The sequence below is a fragment of the Monomorium pharaonis genome, chromosome 3, assembly GCF_013373865.1.
Source record: "Monomorium pharaonis isolate MP-MQ-018 chromosome 3, ASM1337386v2, whole genome shotgun sequence".
Lineage (NCBI taxonomy): Eukaryota > Metazoa > Arthropoda > Insecta > Hymenoptera > Formicidae > Monomorium > Monomorium pharaonis.
In genome coordinates, this window is record NC_050469.1 from 29,354,390 (window position 1) to 29,371,665 (window position 17,276).

Below are 17,276 nucleotides of genomic sequence, written 5' to 3' on the forward strand. Positions count from 1 at the left end.
TGCGGTGTACCCCGAAAAGTGATGCACGCTCACGAGAGAATAATGCTCCCCTCTCCCCCTCCTTCCCCCTGCTAAACGTTCCAGCATCACGCATTTCGAGGGTTTCGTGCGCCTAACGCCTGGCCTGCGTGTTACACGCTAATTTTCATCCTATTGTAACTTAATCGCCACCGAAGGTAACGAGGGAGTACCGTGTCCGAGGCCGCGCACCTGCCTTGCACGTAATGCCCCATTTTTTATTCGACACCCTACAGTGCGTGCTAAATCCAGCAGGTTATTTAGAAGCCCGGTTTCCCCACAGAGGATACCGGATAATTACAGCGTGTCGTAGAAAACACAAGATGAGAGAGACACAGCAGTATGCGCAATTATTTTCGCATGACGCATTTTCAATCCTTCTCTTTGGAAAGGGAATGGAATTCCCAATAACCATGAATATATGCGCACACAACCACCCGGGTATGGCTCTATAGGAAGAGAATTTTCTCTAATAAAATTTAATTTATAAGAATTTTCAACAAAAATTTTAGAAATTTAGCCAAGTTTTACTAAAAATGTAGTAAAGTTCTTTGAAGTATTATTCCACGAATGAGAATAAATTCTAAGAAAAAATTCCAGAGAGAAGGAATGGCTGCAATTACCACATAATATAATTTATAGTTATTTTCAGTGCCAACGACACATTTATAGCCACTTTACAAATTACTATACAAATAATAATTAATAATCGTTTTTACTACATAAATAACAAGCAAATGTTTAAAAAAAGATACTATAATTGTAATTGCATTTATTACATAAAAATGTTTATTTTCTTTCTACCAATCCGTAGCTATTAATATTTTATTAAATTAATATTTAAAATTATCATAATTTTTATCAAAATGGAATAAACTTCTAACCATAATTATTTCTGTATGCAGTTACAATTAGAAACATCAAATATTTTGCTCTCGATGTTTTTCTGTAAGTTTAACTTTAAAGCTTTCATATTTTTCATTAAATAATTATAGATTAAATTTTAAAAAACCCTTATAGAAGGGAAGATTTTCGAGGATAAAACGGCACTAACATCCGCACTATTGATCTGTGCTACTGTCTTGTTCAAACAGCACATTTGCCATTTACAATTTACGTAATAGCCTAATCCAAATGGAGTACTTCAAATACATAGACGTCAAAAACTACCCCATACATTTGCCCTCAATATTGTCACACAAATCGATATTATTTGCCACAATTAGGATGACGTTTGACAGCAAGTTAAACATTCCATACCGAGAGAAGACCTCTGCCGCGTTACATGAGGCTCATCACATATAAACGAACGATAAGTGTTTAATGTTGTGTCAAGTGCATCAGGAATGACGAACGTTTCTCGCTTCTTCGCACGAGAATGGGCACCGCGCCGCCAACTATTACACGCCTGTTTGACTATCCAGGCTGAAACGGGCTCTGGAAGGGAAAACAGATTAGCGGAGAAATAGGGTTTGCACGGATGCAGATAATTGAGTGTGAGCTACGGCGATCTGCCGGGAAAATTACTGTTCGCCGAATGAATAGGGACCCTAATTTCTCGTACACACTATATATCGCGGAGCATCGACACATGTAGAGAAAAAAAGTTATCCATCTGAAATTAACTTATCGAAAACTACCATCCGACAGCGTAATTCGACAAATCCGCCGAATCAATTTTTGTACGAGTAAAACTTGACTGGAAAAGAAAATTCGTGTCGCGAACTTTTCATTTCCCTTTAACTGGAGCTTAATGACAAAAATTCTTCTCTCGCAAACTTTTAATTCCGGAATTAAGTATTTTTCAGGATTAAGCGTTTTATACATCGAATTACATTTCTGTTGACGCAAAATCCATCCGTTCCAAAGACTAACGGAAAGGTCGAAAGATCTTCCGATTTTCTTGCTCCTTCAAACTTAATTCGCGAAAATCCTTTTGCTTAAGCACCTTCGTAATTAAAAGAGCTCACAATTATCTTTACATAAGTACTCGACCACAATTTTTTACCATAAACGCAAATCGATTCCACGCAAATTTGCCAAATAATCCAGTTAAACTTCAACGGTGGTAAATCGTTTATAATTTTAATCCTTCGAAACTGACGCATCCTTCAAGTTTGTAACACAGTTACTGACGCTAGGTTCCATAAAACCCCTTTATGTTATTTATGATTTTGAACAGGAGCTAATTAGTTTTAAGTTTATTTTAAGGGAGTATTTTTTAGTTTGCTCAGAAATAAGATCTGTTTTTAAAGAAGTTTTTAGAAAAAAGTTATTTAATTAAAGCAATCAGGATACGTAGAAATAAACGCACATAAAAATATTATTTTTTGTAGATTATGGTAATTTTTTTTATTATCGCAGACTATTCATTAGATGATGGTTGAATAACATTAAATTAGAAACTATAAATCTCCTCTCAATTTTTCAAAGATTATTTCAATCTTATTTTAATTATTGAAAAGACATTTTATCAGTTTTCAATTTTTAATGCTGATTATAGTTATTAGTCAATGCACGGACTTAGATATATAAATTAAGAAATTTTTTATTTTCATGTTTCGATTCAACACCATCTGTACATATCATCCGAACACGAGTCTGCGGTAATAAAAAATATCATCAAAATGAACAAATCAAAAGATACCTCTACACAGGTTGCATTTTAAAAGTTGGAATATTTTTCTTAAAAAATTTTTTCTTTGACAAACCTTTTATGGCAAATTAACGAAGTAGAATATACCTTAATGATTCAAACTTCAAATAATTAAATAGATCATTGGACCTACTGGAAAGTTAAGCATCCCATGAATCCGCATTACTCGTCGATCGATATAAGCGACGCGCAAGGTCGTCCCCGAGAACAAATATGACTATCGACTCGCGTAAAACAGGCGGAAGTTATCTCCCTGAAACCGGGCGCGGCAATGCGGAGAAGATGTCACACGCGATTCACTTAATGGAGCGAAGCGAGAGGGATAGGATCGCGCATAACTTCATTAAGCCGCGTAATTTCCGCCGGACGTTAATACGGAGCGACCGATTTGCAAGATACGCGGCGAATCGCATTAGCATATAGTAAAGCGGTTGCAAACGTCGTGGTTGCCGCACGCACATTTCTGACGTTCTCACATCGTCGGGAACATGAATTTCCACGAATGCACGCGCGGCCATCGATTGCGCCATCCACAGAATCCATTATCCCGCAAATACGCCGTAGTCCGTAATTTATGAGTTACCCCCATGCGATAGATACTAATTCGCGCGATTAACAGCCACGATTAATGCGCGACTGCAAATCATTCTAAACGAATGATCTGTTTCTTTTTTTTTGATGCACGAATATCGGCCAGGCTTAAAATTTTAATTCAAACATCAGTTACGTGATAATATTGCGACAATTTTAGTGTCGAATAATAATGAAGCATTCGAAGCATTCGAAATAAAAAAATTCCCTGCAAGTTCGTCGACCGATCCTTCCATTAAAAAGCTACTCCATAAAAGTGAAATAAAATAGACGTTCTGCACAAGTCATTAATTTCAGACGGAACACACCTTGTCCTGTTGGATGATGGAGATAAATCGTCGTTATCACTCGCTGTTTCTCATTTGTCCCATTATCAGAGAGTAATCGCGCGACGGGGAATTGACACAGATAACTCGAAGGTCAGGTGCAATTCGATTTGCTAATGCAGACCGCCGGTTGAGCGAGAATTTGGGTAACCTGTGGGCCGACAAGGGATTTAGCTCTAATCCCCAGAGCTATGTGATACACGTTTGCGCCTTTGTGGGAGTGTGATAATTCAACACATCTAGCGCATACCTTAACGATCTATCCTTACGGCCGTGACGATTGCGGTTGCGTACGAAATGAGCTCAATAATTGGATCATATCCGTTTGATCCGCCACCTGCGCGAGTACTTTAGCTCACATGTGCGCATACCCTAATCCCACGAGAATAATGAAAATTTGACGACAAACTCCATAATTATGCGCTTTTAAGAGGGTTTTCTACTTTGTACTGATTTTTTTACGAGGTTTTTAAATATATTGCGGCTTGTTATCCTTCACGTTTAATTAAATATCTTTCAAAATCATTTTGTGGCCTTTATTTATATTTTTTAAATAAAAAAATATAAATAATACAATTAATAATAATGAATCATGTTAAATACCTTTTTCTTTTGACATCTCTTTTTTTCATACTGACAATCTGATTTGTATTTTTCATGATATGTTATACGTAATTGAATTGACACATTCATTTTTACGATGAAAGATATGAAGCAACCGTTATAAGGTTATGGCGACTCGGTATTCTAATGTATTTTTAAGATGGCCTTAAAACGTAAGAAAAGTAAAATCTACTTTCAAAACAGTGTTCTTAAAATAATCATTTTATTATCATATCCAGATGTAAAACAAAATAATTGGTAAAATAAGACCGAGGTAAAATTGATAGTGCAATTATCTCTCAGTTTTAATAGTCTAATAGTTAAAAAATAAACAAAGCAACAACTATATTATTTCCTCCAGGTAAGATAAATAAACTCTTATAATCAGAACTACCGAATTTTAATGTGCGGGGGTTAATTTGACACATGACTGTGCATTATCCTAAGACGTGCAAGAAGCAGGAGGAGATCGCATCTCTCATCGCGTCTGATCTGACAATGTACATCCGTTACACAATAGCGTGCGATATCTAACTACGATGGATATGCCGTTCCGATGTGTGCCGATACTTCCTCTCGTTATTCAAAAGTTCGCCCTATCGCCGCCCTATTGTGCGAGCCTGACAATAATTACGAGAGGCACATTGTTTCGAGAGCGCGATTGTCGTGTCCTCGCTCTCTTTTTTTTTCCGGCCCCTCTTATCCCCGGGAAGAATCAAACCGACGACGGTGAATAGCGTGCCGGCCTGGCCCTTGCGCGTCCTTGCGTCCCTCCAGCGTCCCTTGAATGAAGAAAACGCGCGGCATTTTTCCCGGCAATTTCAGGAAATTCACTCGCGGACGGGGGCTCGTGCGATCGCGCGCGACGCTCGTTAAATAAAAAGCGCGCGAAGAATTACGGGCGGCCATGAAAAAGCGCCGGGGGACGGCTTAGCTTAACTTAACTCCGCGCTTATGCCACGCTATATCGCACCTTCGTGTGTTACGACGACGACGATGGTACGCGCGAGCTATTGTATAAGCGGCCACTGAATAAGTTAAGCGCCCGGACAGCCCGGACGTCCACGTCCCGCTAGGTAAATTGAACCACCGCCCATCCCCCCTGTCGGAAGTGAATGGCCTTAAATTCTGCAGCGCATCGTCCGCGCCCCTAATACGCGCTCGCGTGTTTGCTTAATCTCCGCTTTTAATATTAAGAGCGGCAAAAGCTATAGGTGGGCGCCGGGCACGACTGTGAGCGCAGGTATACATCATTAGCGGGCAATGCAAGCGCCGTATATAGCGTCGTGCATTGAACATAGGCGACGGCGGCGACACGTGTACGCGACATCACGGAGGTTTGCACCTGGCGCTCGGTAGCAAAAGACCCGTTCCGGCGAAAAGACCTCGAGGAACGGATTTTGTTGATACAAGGGGGGAAATTCTCGACAAAACGATAAAATTGGCAACGAGTGAGATCGACGTCGCGGTGCCTGGCGGCTCAAAGCTTCTGGCACAGTTGATTTCGAAATCAGAAATATTACGTCCGACGGATGTATATATATATATATATTCGACGAAAGTGCAGCACGGTTCCAGGGAACATTACTTCGCGTAGTCGTAAGGTACGGGTATAAACCGAGCTTGCGAAGTTGAATAAATAGTCCGTGAGCCGAGGGCGATATAAATGTGCGCTGCTCTCCATGCCGAGATATAAATCTGCCTGGGTCCTTCCTTAGTCCATTTCGATAAATATTCAAAGCGCGCGCGTTCCTCTGCGAATTTTATCGCATTTTATCTATAAAAGATGTACGTTTCTCGTTCTCGCGCGAGTTAAAAAATTAGTTTCCATCCACACGTCGCGTTGAATGTATGCTCTGCAAATGACGGAGTGATGAAAAAAAAAAAAAAAAAAAGAGAGACGTATTTGCGACGGAAATGCGGAGGGCGTGTAACGAGCAGCTTTTTCCTCGCGCTCATTATTGTTTTTTCTACCTCGCGTTAATATAAATCGCAATCTCCGAGCAAAATATCGGCATGCATGATTATTTTAATCGCGTTCGATAGAAATGGAATTCTCGAGAGGGCAAACTACGCCCATGCAATCACAGTCTACCCTCGTCCTCCCCTCGCCCCCGTCTCTCGCGATTATTTCCCGCGAGCGGAAATCCGTCGAGAAAACACATCTAAGCACTTCAGGCGGAAAACGGGAGTTCACGAGACGATATTCCCGCGGTCGCAATAAATTCAAATAGCCGTCGAGAGACCCCATTCTCCCACGATCTCTGGAAAATGGGCGGCGGTATACTTCGGTGCGACTGCCACAGCATGGCGCCCTCTCAAATTCCAAAACCATAACAACCGTCGAGTAAATCTCGGTAAAACGAGGGTGCCGTCATCAAGGAGAATACGTAATACCGCGGAAGGACGGAATTTTACATGCGTCGTACTCATCAATTTGATGGTGAATGGAACGTGTAAAAAAAACCTCAGATATAGATTGTACCAAAGGTACGATGATGACACAGTTTTAAAAGAGAGACCAGAACAGAATAAATTTTCTGTAGACTTTTTTTATCCTGAATACTATGAATCAGGTTTCCAAATTACTGACGTATTGTACACTGAGAAAAAAATTGTTAATTTGACTGAATCTTTCGACTGAATTAAATTTATTTCAAAATGAATTAAAGCTTAAATATTCCAGTTAAATACATAAATATTTGAACTAAAGAAATTTAATTTAAATAAAAAAATTTTGTCAAGTTAACATTATTTTTCAGTATAATTATATTACGAGTACGTAAAAATAGCCCCTTGTTGCATTATAATTGCAAATCTCTCAAAATTGTGACGCGATTGGAGCAATTCGGAAACCGGATTCACCCCCCCCCCCCAAAATATAAAAAAACTCAGTTTTTGTTGAATTGCAGATTAATATTTATCAAGAGTTTTATTGACAGAAGATTAAAATCGAATTCAGCGTCCAAAAAAATTTTTAAAAACTCAGTTTTTGTTGACCCGGTTAATATTTATCGAGAGTTTCATCGATAGAAGATTAAAATTGGAGACAATTAGCGTAGCCCGACATTTATATCGCCAAAGTAAAGCTCTGTATCCGATTGCTCGAGAGAGATAAGGGGAAAAAGGAGTATGCGATAAACGCGAAACATCTTCGAGTACAAGTGTTCGGCAGTCGCGAACAATTCCCATTGGGGCACTAGCCGCGATGACGGTTGTCACGACTTGGGCATAGTTTTGCCGGCGGTATACGTATCTCTTTCACGAGGTCACGTCGTGCAAAACAACCGCGAGGGCTTGTGTGGACATTTGTACGTCAGGGCGAGCCTCTTGCAGGGACATTGTCATCAGGCACAGTGGCGTTGGGTGAACTGACCACTACGTGGCCGCTACCAACGCTCGCTGGTGAATATTTCACGAGACTCGTGAAAGTAACGGACCGCAGTGACAGGACTCCGAGGCGGCCGTACACGGCTTTGAGCTCCATCGAACCGTGCGAGCTGGCGAAAAATTATGCACCGCAAAGGTTCGTGTGACGAGCCCGATTGGATCCGATATGTCAACGCGGGCCATCACTCGAAATGGACGGCACGATGTCACGCGGGATTATAAAGTTACGCACACGCAATACTTAAAAAAAAAGGTGCATTGCGTAATTATGGAATGATATTCGACACTTCAATATTTTATATATGTGAAGTTAGTCTCACATTATTTAAAAAAATCGGAGTTCCGTTTGCCCCCGCACGAGTTCTTTCGATATCTCTTAAGGCTCGAAGCGCTAAAGTCAAAATTGACAAAGTTGCAGCCACTCGAAGTTTTAAAATTTTTTTAATGGATGTGACTTCGTCAATTTTGGATTTAGCTCTTGGGGTTTTGAGAGAGATCGATAGAACTCTTGCGAGGGCAAACGAAACTCCATTTTTTTTTCAAAAATGGGGGCGAACTTCACATACATCAATATTTTAACATTTTTTAAGAAGTGTACAATGTAATCAGTAATTAGTAATGGGCACAATCGATTATTCAGAAACAAATAATCGAATAGAATCAATTATTAAAGGAAAAAAATAATTATTAATCGATTTAATTACGATTAAGAATTACAAATAATTAAATAGATTGTTTTTTTCTTTAATCAATTCTGCTCGATTTTTTGGTCTCTGAAGAACCAATTAATCGATTAAATGTCACTATAATCAGTACGTTAATTTCAACGTAATACTCGTAAATAATATTCGTCAACTTATTTTTTAACCAAGAACAAGAAAGTGTGTTTTCAAAACTTTGATTTAAAAAAAAGTAGTTACGCGAAATTATCTACGAATAAATTGCAAAAATTATTAGAAACTTTACACAAGTATTATCAGCACGTTGAGATCAGCTATATCGTGAAAGATAGAATCACGTCTGCTGAAAATATATTGGAAACTTATCGCGCTATTGTTTCTATCGAGGAAGATATGACGGGATGATATAAAATTTGACCATAAAACTGTGATTGACGAGAGATATAGGATATCAACCAAACCCGTTTCTGGCTGTACGAACGTGTATCTGTTTCCTGCCATCACTTTTCTATTACACCTATGTAAGCCATTCCTTTTTTACTATGCTCCTTCTTACACACACCCGAAAGTTTTCCAAATCGATACAAACGACTTATACCCTCGTACAATATTTCCGCATTGTTAACGCAATTTATACTTTGTCGTTACACTGTCTTACTGTCACACATTGCCAAGAAAATTGTGTAAAAGTGCCGATATAAATCGGTATAGTTGTTCAACTTTTGCCGACATTTACAGTTCGGATTTAACTATTTCTACAAGAGAGTTTTACTAAAGTATCTAAAAATTTAACTAGGAACAAACTTGCATGTAATTTTGTTGAATTATCAGGATAACCGTAGAATGTTAAAGCACGCGATGTCGCTAAAATGTCAAAATGTTTTTTGTTACATGTGCGTCAAAAGTGGTCTTTATCGTATCACTTTTGCGTAAAGTCGCCGATTTTCACACGAGACGTTTCTTTCACATCTGCAAAAAAATTCTCCAACACGACCTCCAAAAATTTTCGCGAATCTAACCTTGGCGCCAATCTGTCAATTCGTATGACTCAAGGACCACTCTCGACGCACTTATAATAAAAAATACAAAGTGCAACACGTGCGGATTGCCTTTTTCCCACTCATGCTGAAAAACCCCAATTTCCGCCTCTATTACACAATGTACTGTTTCGCAACTAATCGGAACGTTTTGCATCGTTATTTTGAGAATTCAAGAATATTATTTTCACATTTATGCCTAACTAAACTTTTAGATTAGATTTCGGCAGAAAACCATTCTCTCTATGTGTGTTATTTCACCGCGCAATTCCACACATTAACTAAATTTCAGGCACGCTCAGAAATGTCAGCGGACTTGTTTACAGGTAATAAAATGCTTGCATTACGCGTAGCAACGTAACAGCCTCGTAAGCTGTGAAATTCATTTATCACGGCATAGTTAAGGATTATCGCGGGCCCAAATCCTGGATGATGACGTGGCAAATCGACTAGGGGAGAGAAGTGCTTTTTAGCCCGATGATCGAGCCCAACCGCGTTATAATCAATTCATTTACGTAACCGCGTTAACACAATTTCTGTGGGATGCCCGTGAATAATCAATACTCTGCCGAGACTATCTTTAATAAAGAAGAAGTTAAAAATACTAGTACGAGCTACGGTATATCAGCTTGTCGTGCATTGCTGCTGTAATCTAGCAACAACGAACAAAACGACGCACAGAAATCACGATCCGCTCTGCCCTGCATAATTCAAAATTGAGATAATGGATATTAGGGTCACGGTTAATTGCACCCGATCATTTTTCCGACGTAGCATGAGATTCGACGAATTCGTTACGTTGAACGTGCAAAGGTACCTACTGAAGGGAACCAAGTGCAGCAATTAATATAACCTTTCAAGCGTTTCAAATGAATAATTGTCGGGAACCCCGACATTTCGCTCTTTGAGATTTTTGCTCGCCCCGCGACGAGTCAAGTTCTTTTCATAGGTCACGTCGCATTTTCAATCGTGGATTAGAAATGCAAAACTATGCGAGCGCCAATGAAAATAATTTCGAATAAATTGAAGGAAATCTCTCCATCGCGTATATATACGAGAGAAAGAGAGAAATCACCGCGAGCCCGGTGATGAAAATAAATTGACGGCGCTATGCGGCGAAATGCGATAAGGCTCATTTGCATATTACAACGGTAAAACGTACGGTAAAAATTGCGATAAATGGGACTGTCCTCGCTGGGCGTGTAGTACGTAAAAGTGCTTTTGCGCCCCTTGCATATAATTCCGACGTTCGCCGCCTCGAGAGAGACCCTCTCTCCCGTGAGGATCATCGACGATCAAGAGGGGGTTCAAGAGGGAAAACATGGCACGTACCTGCTTGAAGCCGCGGTACATGACTCGGATCTCCTGCCGGGAGAACTTGGTCTGTCGCAGAAGCTCCTCTATGGGCACCGGCCTGGTGGTCTGCGCCCTCGCCCGCGTGCTCTCGAACTCGAAGAAGGCCTCTTCCGGTCCCGGCGAGTCCGGCGGCGTTGCCATGACCTTTGATCCCGCTGCTGCCGCCGCCTAAACTCCGCTCGAAAGAGAGCTCTGCCCGCGGCAAAGGCTGCCTCCTCCCTCCTTCTTCCTCTTGCGACTTCCTTCTGTTCTTTTTATAGACCCGGGGTGACCCGCGAGGTCACACCATCGCCGGCACGTCTTTTCCCGTCATCATCGTGCGTCTCTCATCGTGCGTGCGTTTTCCTCCCTATCGATCCGCCGCTCTCGTCGCTCACGCCTCGCTCTCGACCTCCTCCCTCTCGAGATCTCTCTCTCGCGGAGGCGCGAGATTTTCTTTCCCCTTCCGAGAGAGGGAGAGAGAGAAAGAGAGAGAGAGAGAGGGAGGGAAGAGCGCGCGGAGGAGACTGCAAAATATTTCCCACGTGACACCCTCGCAGCTACGCGCGCGGCGAACGAAAAGTTGATGCGAGTGGAACACGCGTGGCAAATGCCGTTCAGCCGGCGAGAGTAGCGAGCAAGGGTGTATTATAAAATGCAGGGCGCGCGTATTTTTAACGTTCTAATTACACGCGCCGCTCTTATCGATTATATCAATGCTCCCTCCGATCGGGTAATTAGTTCCGTCTTTACAACCGAACGGCACATCGTATATATTACGGCGTCCGCGCTATCCAGATTTAATGCAGGAAATCGAGTTGCGTCTCGCATTTTACGGAATTCTGACGTGCAAATTTGTAATTAATTGTGCGCTTCCGGCAATTTCGCCCACGTGTGATATGTATAACGTGTATGTGTGTCCGTTTGCATCTGTATCGGCGCGGCGTTTAGATTTTTCGAGGTTTGGCATGGATCCCACGGTGAAAGAAGGATAGCGCAAACAAACAAAAATGAGTAGGAAAAAGGAGAGGGGAGGGAGGGGGCGAGTTTGAAGCAAGTCTGATGTGTGTGCTTGAGATTGGTGGATTTCGAGGATGAAGCCGTTCCCGCTTGACGGTGGCGTGCATACACGCTATTAATCACCATTATGGAAGACGCGGGCGTAAGCTGAGGCTGCGTCTTTTGGATCTGGATTTCGGGGTCACTCCGCGAAGAATCGTAAAAATAGCCCGGTAAGACGCGAGCGAATATTGCTCGCATAAAAATCGATGGCTCGGAATTCGCGAAAGGTTACCGTGCCAAAACTTCGAGATCGATTCTGGGCGCGGTCACTCGAAATTTATTGACAAAAAAAAACCCCCCCGAGGAGCAAACACGATAGGGGATAAGAAGTGCAGAAATCTAATACACGGTGCACTATCAGCAGCTCCTTGCTGATCACGAAAGGAGGCCAAGTGACACGCCAGAAAAGGAAATTGTCGCCCAAGGAATCCAAATATCATTGATATTTGGTTGTTAAATTATTAAATTTAATTATTAAATCAAATTAAAGAATTTGGCAATTCTTTGCTTTGATGCGACATCCATTTTTAAATTGTTAAATTGTTGTAAAAATGTATCTTTTTGATTTATTTTTATTCAATCTTACACAAAAAATATTAATTCAATAATCATTGTCTCATACATAAGCAAGAATATAAAATCTTTGAAAAGTTTAATAATCTTAAATTTCAGCAAAATATTATATTTTTATCTCATTAATATCATAATAGTCATCTAAAGAGCACAATATATGATCTAATATCATTTACTAATTCTTTGAAGGTATTGTTATTTTTTATTCAATAAATAATTTTCCTCTCAATTCAATAAAAATTATTAAATAATGAGAATAAATTTTTCTTGATAAAACTACGTACAAAATTCTCCATGCAAATAAGTTATGTCTGTCCAAGGTTAACAAACTTTTTTAATAAAGATTTTTCCCATGTATCTCGATTATATTATATTATTCATGTCAATGCTGTGTGCAGGCCAACATTTTGTCCTTGCAATTGCAAATAACGCGAGATAATGCGGTTAGTTTTTGAGTAAATTAATCAGAGTAAAGGGGATCAAAGGATACGGTAGGTCTTCGCGTAAGGAATAAGAATAATACCACTAACAAAACCGCGGCGAGGTTTGCGGTGCAACAACTTTTCTGGGACGCAACACGTCGTCTTTGTTTCAACGTTGGCAGAAGCGGATTTATGGGAAATGTTAGAGATTAATGTCAAAATATTTATATCGCGACTGTCGCGTATATATAATAGTGCAGCACGAGGTCAACAGGCATGTCGTAGGGCGTATAAAGGCTCTTCGTCGAGCTTAGGCTAATGATGCAGGAAGTATCACAATTAATGTCAATTAACTAAATTGGCATTTCAGAAAAATGTTAAAAAAATGTCAAGGCACGGCGCGTTGGTAAATAGCTAAAGTAAAAAAAAAAACATCTCTAGTATTCACAATTTGTCTTTCATCTCTTGTGTCCTACAATCATTGTCCCAGCAATTTATATGCGTTATCTTTATTTTCCTTTTTCAAGATAATATGGTAATTCTTGCAGATTTATATTCATTATTTCATTAACTAACAAATGGAACTCATGTCAACATACGGATTTTATATTTCCATATTTAAATGACAATTACTTAAAAAGGAATTGTGCAAATTGTTTCAATTAGTACAACGTATCCCTTATTGAAAGACTGAAATGTACGAGAGAAATGCAAATGATTGGCGCCGCTGATTTTCTAGTCAATAACTAGAATTCGTGATATGATTACGGAATTTCTAATATAAAAAATTTGCGCGTACACGATGAGATATCGTGAAGTCGGAACAAATTCTTTTTATTTCATTTCCTTCATCGCACCTCTCTCTTTGCTTTGAGATCAGTTCTCAATTTATTGTATTACTTTGTACAATTGAACGCTGATTGAGCAATCGACTGAAAAAAAAAATCGCGAGTTTTTATTTATTTATTTAATTACACAAAGAATTTTTCTCTCTCTCTCTCTCTCTCTCAGACCTCCTCGAATTCCCAACATTCTTTCAGATTTTGCATTTCAACGTCAACCATACCAATTAACATAACGCGACAACGAGCCAGATGTAAACGAAAAACATTGTGTATGCAATTAGATATCGCGCTAATGAACCCGGAGCCGCCGTAAGTGTTCGCCCTGAGACGCAAGTCGACGTTTTTTTTTTTTTTTTTTTCACTTGACATTGATAGAACGCTTGAAGAGCGCCTGATTCGAACCCGATTACCGAATCATTCTATCCGTGCAGTGTATTACCGTCGCACAATTAACACCGACATAATTCACGGACGCGATTCCATCGAGCGTGCGGGGAATCCCCCTCCCCGCTCCTCGCGTCGCCGAATCGAATGAAAGGCAGAGATCATGATGCATCTAACGAGGATGCGTTGTCACCTGTTAACGAAGGAGGCGGCGATGAGGAACTGCGGGGCGACTCCTCGTCGTCGTACGGCGAGATTTATCACGGGGATGGCGCGCAGACGGGGTGGTGAAGCGATTTGACACGCGCGCCTATCCCGTCGCGGATCTCCCGCTTGGTCCGCGGTCCGAGAAGATCGCGGCGATCCCGGTCGTCGACGACGGCGGCGGCGGCGGCGACGGCGGCGGTGGCGGTGGCGGTCCCGGGAGCGAGAGGCAGCGACTCGCGCTCGCACGCGGCTGCATCAGCGGCGGCGGCGGCGTCGGTGATGATGGTGGTGGCGGCAGCGGCGGCGGCGGTCGGCACGAGCAGGTGGATCACTCGGCGACGCGGTTGACGACCCTCCCACCGTCGTGCGGGGAGACAGCGCGGCGACGTGACACGAGGGCGACGTCAACTCGCCGATCTCCATAACATGATCTCGTCGCGCTTCGTATCGCCGCGCCGGTCCTCAACATCGGCGCGGACCAATCATTACCCGGATTACGAAGAGGAGAGGAAAGGAAAGGGGACGGAGGAAAAACCGAATGAGCACGGATAGCCCGATGTACCTGGTAAGGTCCACTGCCGGTCCATCCGCGGGGAGGGTCGAGAGAGAGCTTCCACGAGCGCACGCACGCACGCACCACGCGAGAAAAACGGAAACAACCCGAACAGGTACGCGACCGGCGGTACACTGGCTGCCCGGGTAGAGCGCGCCTAGTAAACGGCGCCGGCGCTGATTGGCCGGCGGCCGACGGCCAATCGCGAGGCGCCGGCGCGCCGAATCACCGCGGTTCGAGGAAACATCCCCGCCGCGAGGGATACCCTTTTGACGCGCCGCGCGCGGTGGCGAAACCACCCTTAAGCCGCGCGAAGGATGCATAAGGGTGGCATCCCTCACGCATACGGCTGTTGAGGAATAATAAATTTGATATAGAATCAGTCAGATATTCTTTTAAAGGATGTATCTATAAAAAAATTATACTTGAAACGAGTACCTTGTGTGAAGATATTTAAAAAAAAAGCAAATGGCGTTTAATATTTATATTTACATTTATTTCAAGTAGAATTTTTATTTGATACGTTGCAATAAATAAGTAAAGTTTTCTGATAAACAAAAAGTGAAAAAATCTTATTCCATGACAGATTAAAATGTAAAATCAAAATATTCTAGATAAACGTTAAATACCGTTTTCTCTTTTTTTTTATATTTGCTACATAAAATATTTATCATTTTAAAAATATATTTATAATATTGTTGCCTCAAATAAATATTTTTATTACTATTTTCTGTTTCAACTAATTATTTTCCCTAGCACTGATTGCACATAGGACGCGCGCGCGTTGCTGAAGTCCGCGTTAACGATGGAAATGGCAAGAAATGGAAACGCGGATAACGCGGAAATTGTTACAGGGTATAAACCCTGTTCCGCAAATTGGCGGATTTAAATTCCGTCACGCAAATATGACGTAATCGCATGAGCGTGGCGTGACGGGAGGCATTAAATTCCGATAAATACTACGTGTGTACTGCTAAAGCGCGAAAAGATTCGTTAATCAAGATTTCAGAAACTCGTGCACATGTAAAATGTATGTCGATAAGATAATCGGTAGCAGAAATAATCTACGCTATCAAGGCTGTTTGCCGCTACGGCGGATATCGTCCTTGAATTAATGCACTTATAAAGTAAATGTTACATGCGACAATAATCCAATCTAATACGCTACAAGACAAAACGTTATAACTCCACGCGTCGCACTTTTATTAATGTCCACAATAAATTTTGTGTACGTGTGTATAGCGTTTTATAAAACTCGTCGGTATTATTACGATGCATAGGTAGAAATGTAAGAATTTAACGATCGTATATTGTCCTTAATTCTTCGCGGCGGCTTACCGCCGTTCTCGTGTTTCACATTTAGCGTCAAGTAAATTAGGGTCATATTTTTCCAACGTAAATATCGTAACTCGAAAGAAAGAACCCCTTCGCGCAACAGATGACCTTTAAGTATTTCATAAATCAGGAAAGAACAAATTGGAGTGCGCCCTATCCCCCTTATCTTCGTTACAGTAGATCCTAGGAATTAGTTCACGTAATTAATTGACAGTAGATTACATCGGTGGCTCGAGCGACCGCCGTTTCTCCTTTAAGCTTGCAAGCGTGGCTTTAATGTCGGATCGATTAATAGCCTGTTTCCGACCGAGTGCACGTGCATAACATCTTATTAGCAAAAAATCATGTGATTATATATACAAATGTTCTCCGCACGGTGATTCTGGTCTGATTAAAGGCCATCGATTAAAGGAAATCTTCTCGGATCTGCTAGCAAAGGGAAAATCGTATTTATTTACTTCATTGTATTGCATTATTGCATATCACATTAATGTTGCGATAAAAATATATGTACGTACTTCCGTTGGCATGACATTTCAACGTATAGAAATTTGCAGATTTTCTGTTACAAAGTCATTCATGAAATTAACGATAAAAATAATTATATGTGAGTAATCATTTAATTATACTGCAATTAATTGCTGATGCAATTTTTAATTTAGAAAGTTTTATTTCAATTATTATAAAATCAGTTAGAATTATACATGCGGTTTGTCTGTATAAAATGACACACATATGCATATTCATGCATAGTCAAGAGAATAATCAATATGTTCACAAATTGAAAAAAATTAATGCAATACAATCGTTATATACATATAATTTCCTGAGCATGCGCTTCATAGACGATTTCAGTGAACAGTAGTTCAATAATGTTTATGCGTGTGTGAAATTATAATAAATTGAATGTAAAAAAGTATTACTTGACTCTTGTATTTACTTGACTCCGTTTCTTAAAAATATCTAAAAACTTGTAAAAACTTTATTAAAATGTCTAATCTAATCGCAATTATATATTGCTTATTTTTTTATGAGATGAAAAGCGTATATCCAGTTCAGTATATACTATTAGCAATGTATAATACATCGATAAATTAAAAATTAGAAATTAGTATTATTTAATTTTTGATATTTAATTTTTTGTTAAAGATGCGATAAAAAACAAAAAACTAAACATTTCTGAGACAAAATGAACGATTAAATAATCTTCTAATATGAACGTATCTAATACATATACCATTTGAAAAAAGATTTAATGT

The 17,276-nt window shown here is 40.5% G+C and overlaps 1 protein-coding gene across 1 annotated transcript in view; it reads right to left on the reverse strand.

Annotated features, from left to right (window-relative positions):
* The window catches only part of LOC105832023 (Kv channel-interacting protein 1), a 61,416-nt gene extending 46,585 nt beyond the window's left edge, over nt 1–14,831 (reverse strand). The window contains exons 1-2 of the mRNA XM_012672606.3: nt 14,116–14,831; nt 10,634–11,163 (exon numbers count right to left, since the gene is read on the reverse strand). Coding sequence (XP_012528060.1) covers nt 10,634–10,798 — 165 coding nt within the window. The 5' untranslated portion in view covers nt 10,799–11,163; nt 14,116–14,831. The remainder of the gene's footprint in view (nt 1–10,633; nt 11,164–14,115) is intronic.
* Between the last annotated feature and the right edge of the window lie 2,445 nt (nt 14,832–17,276).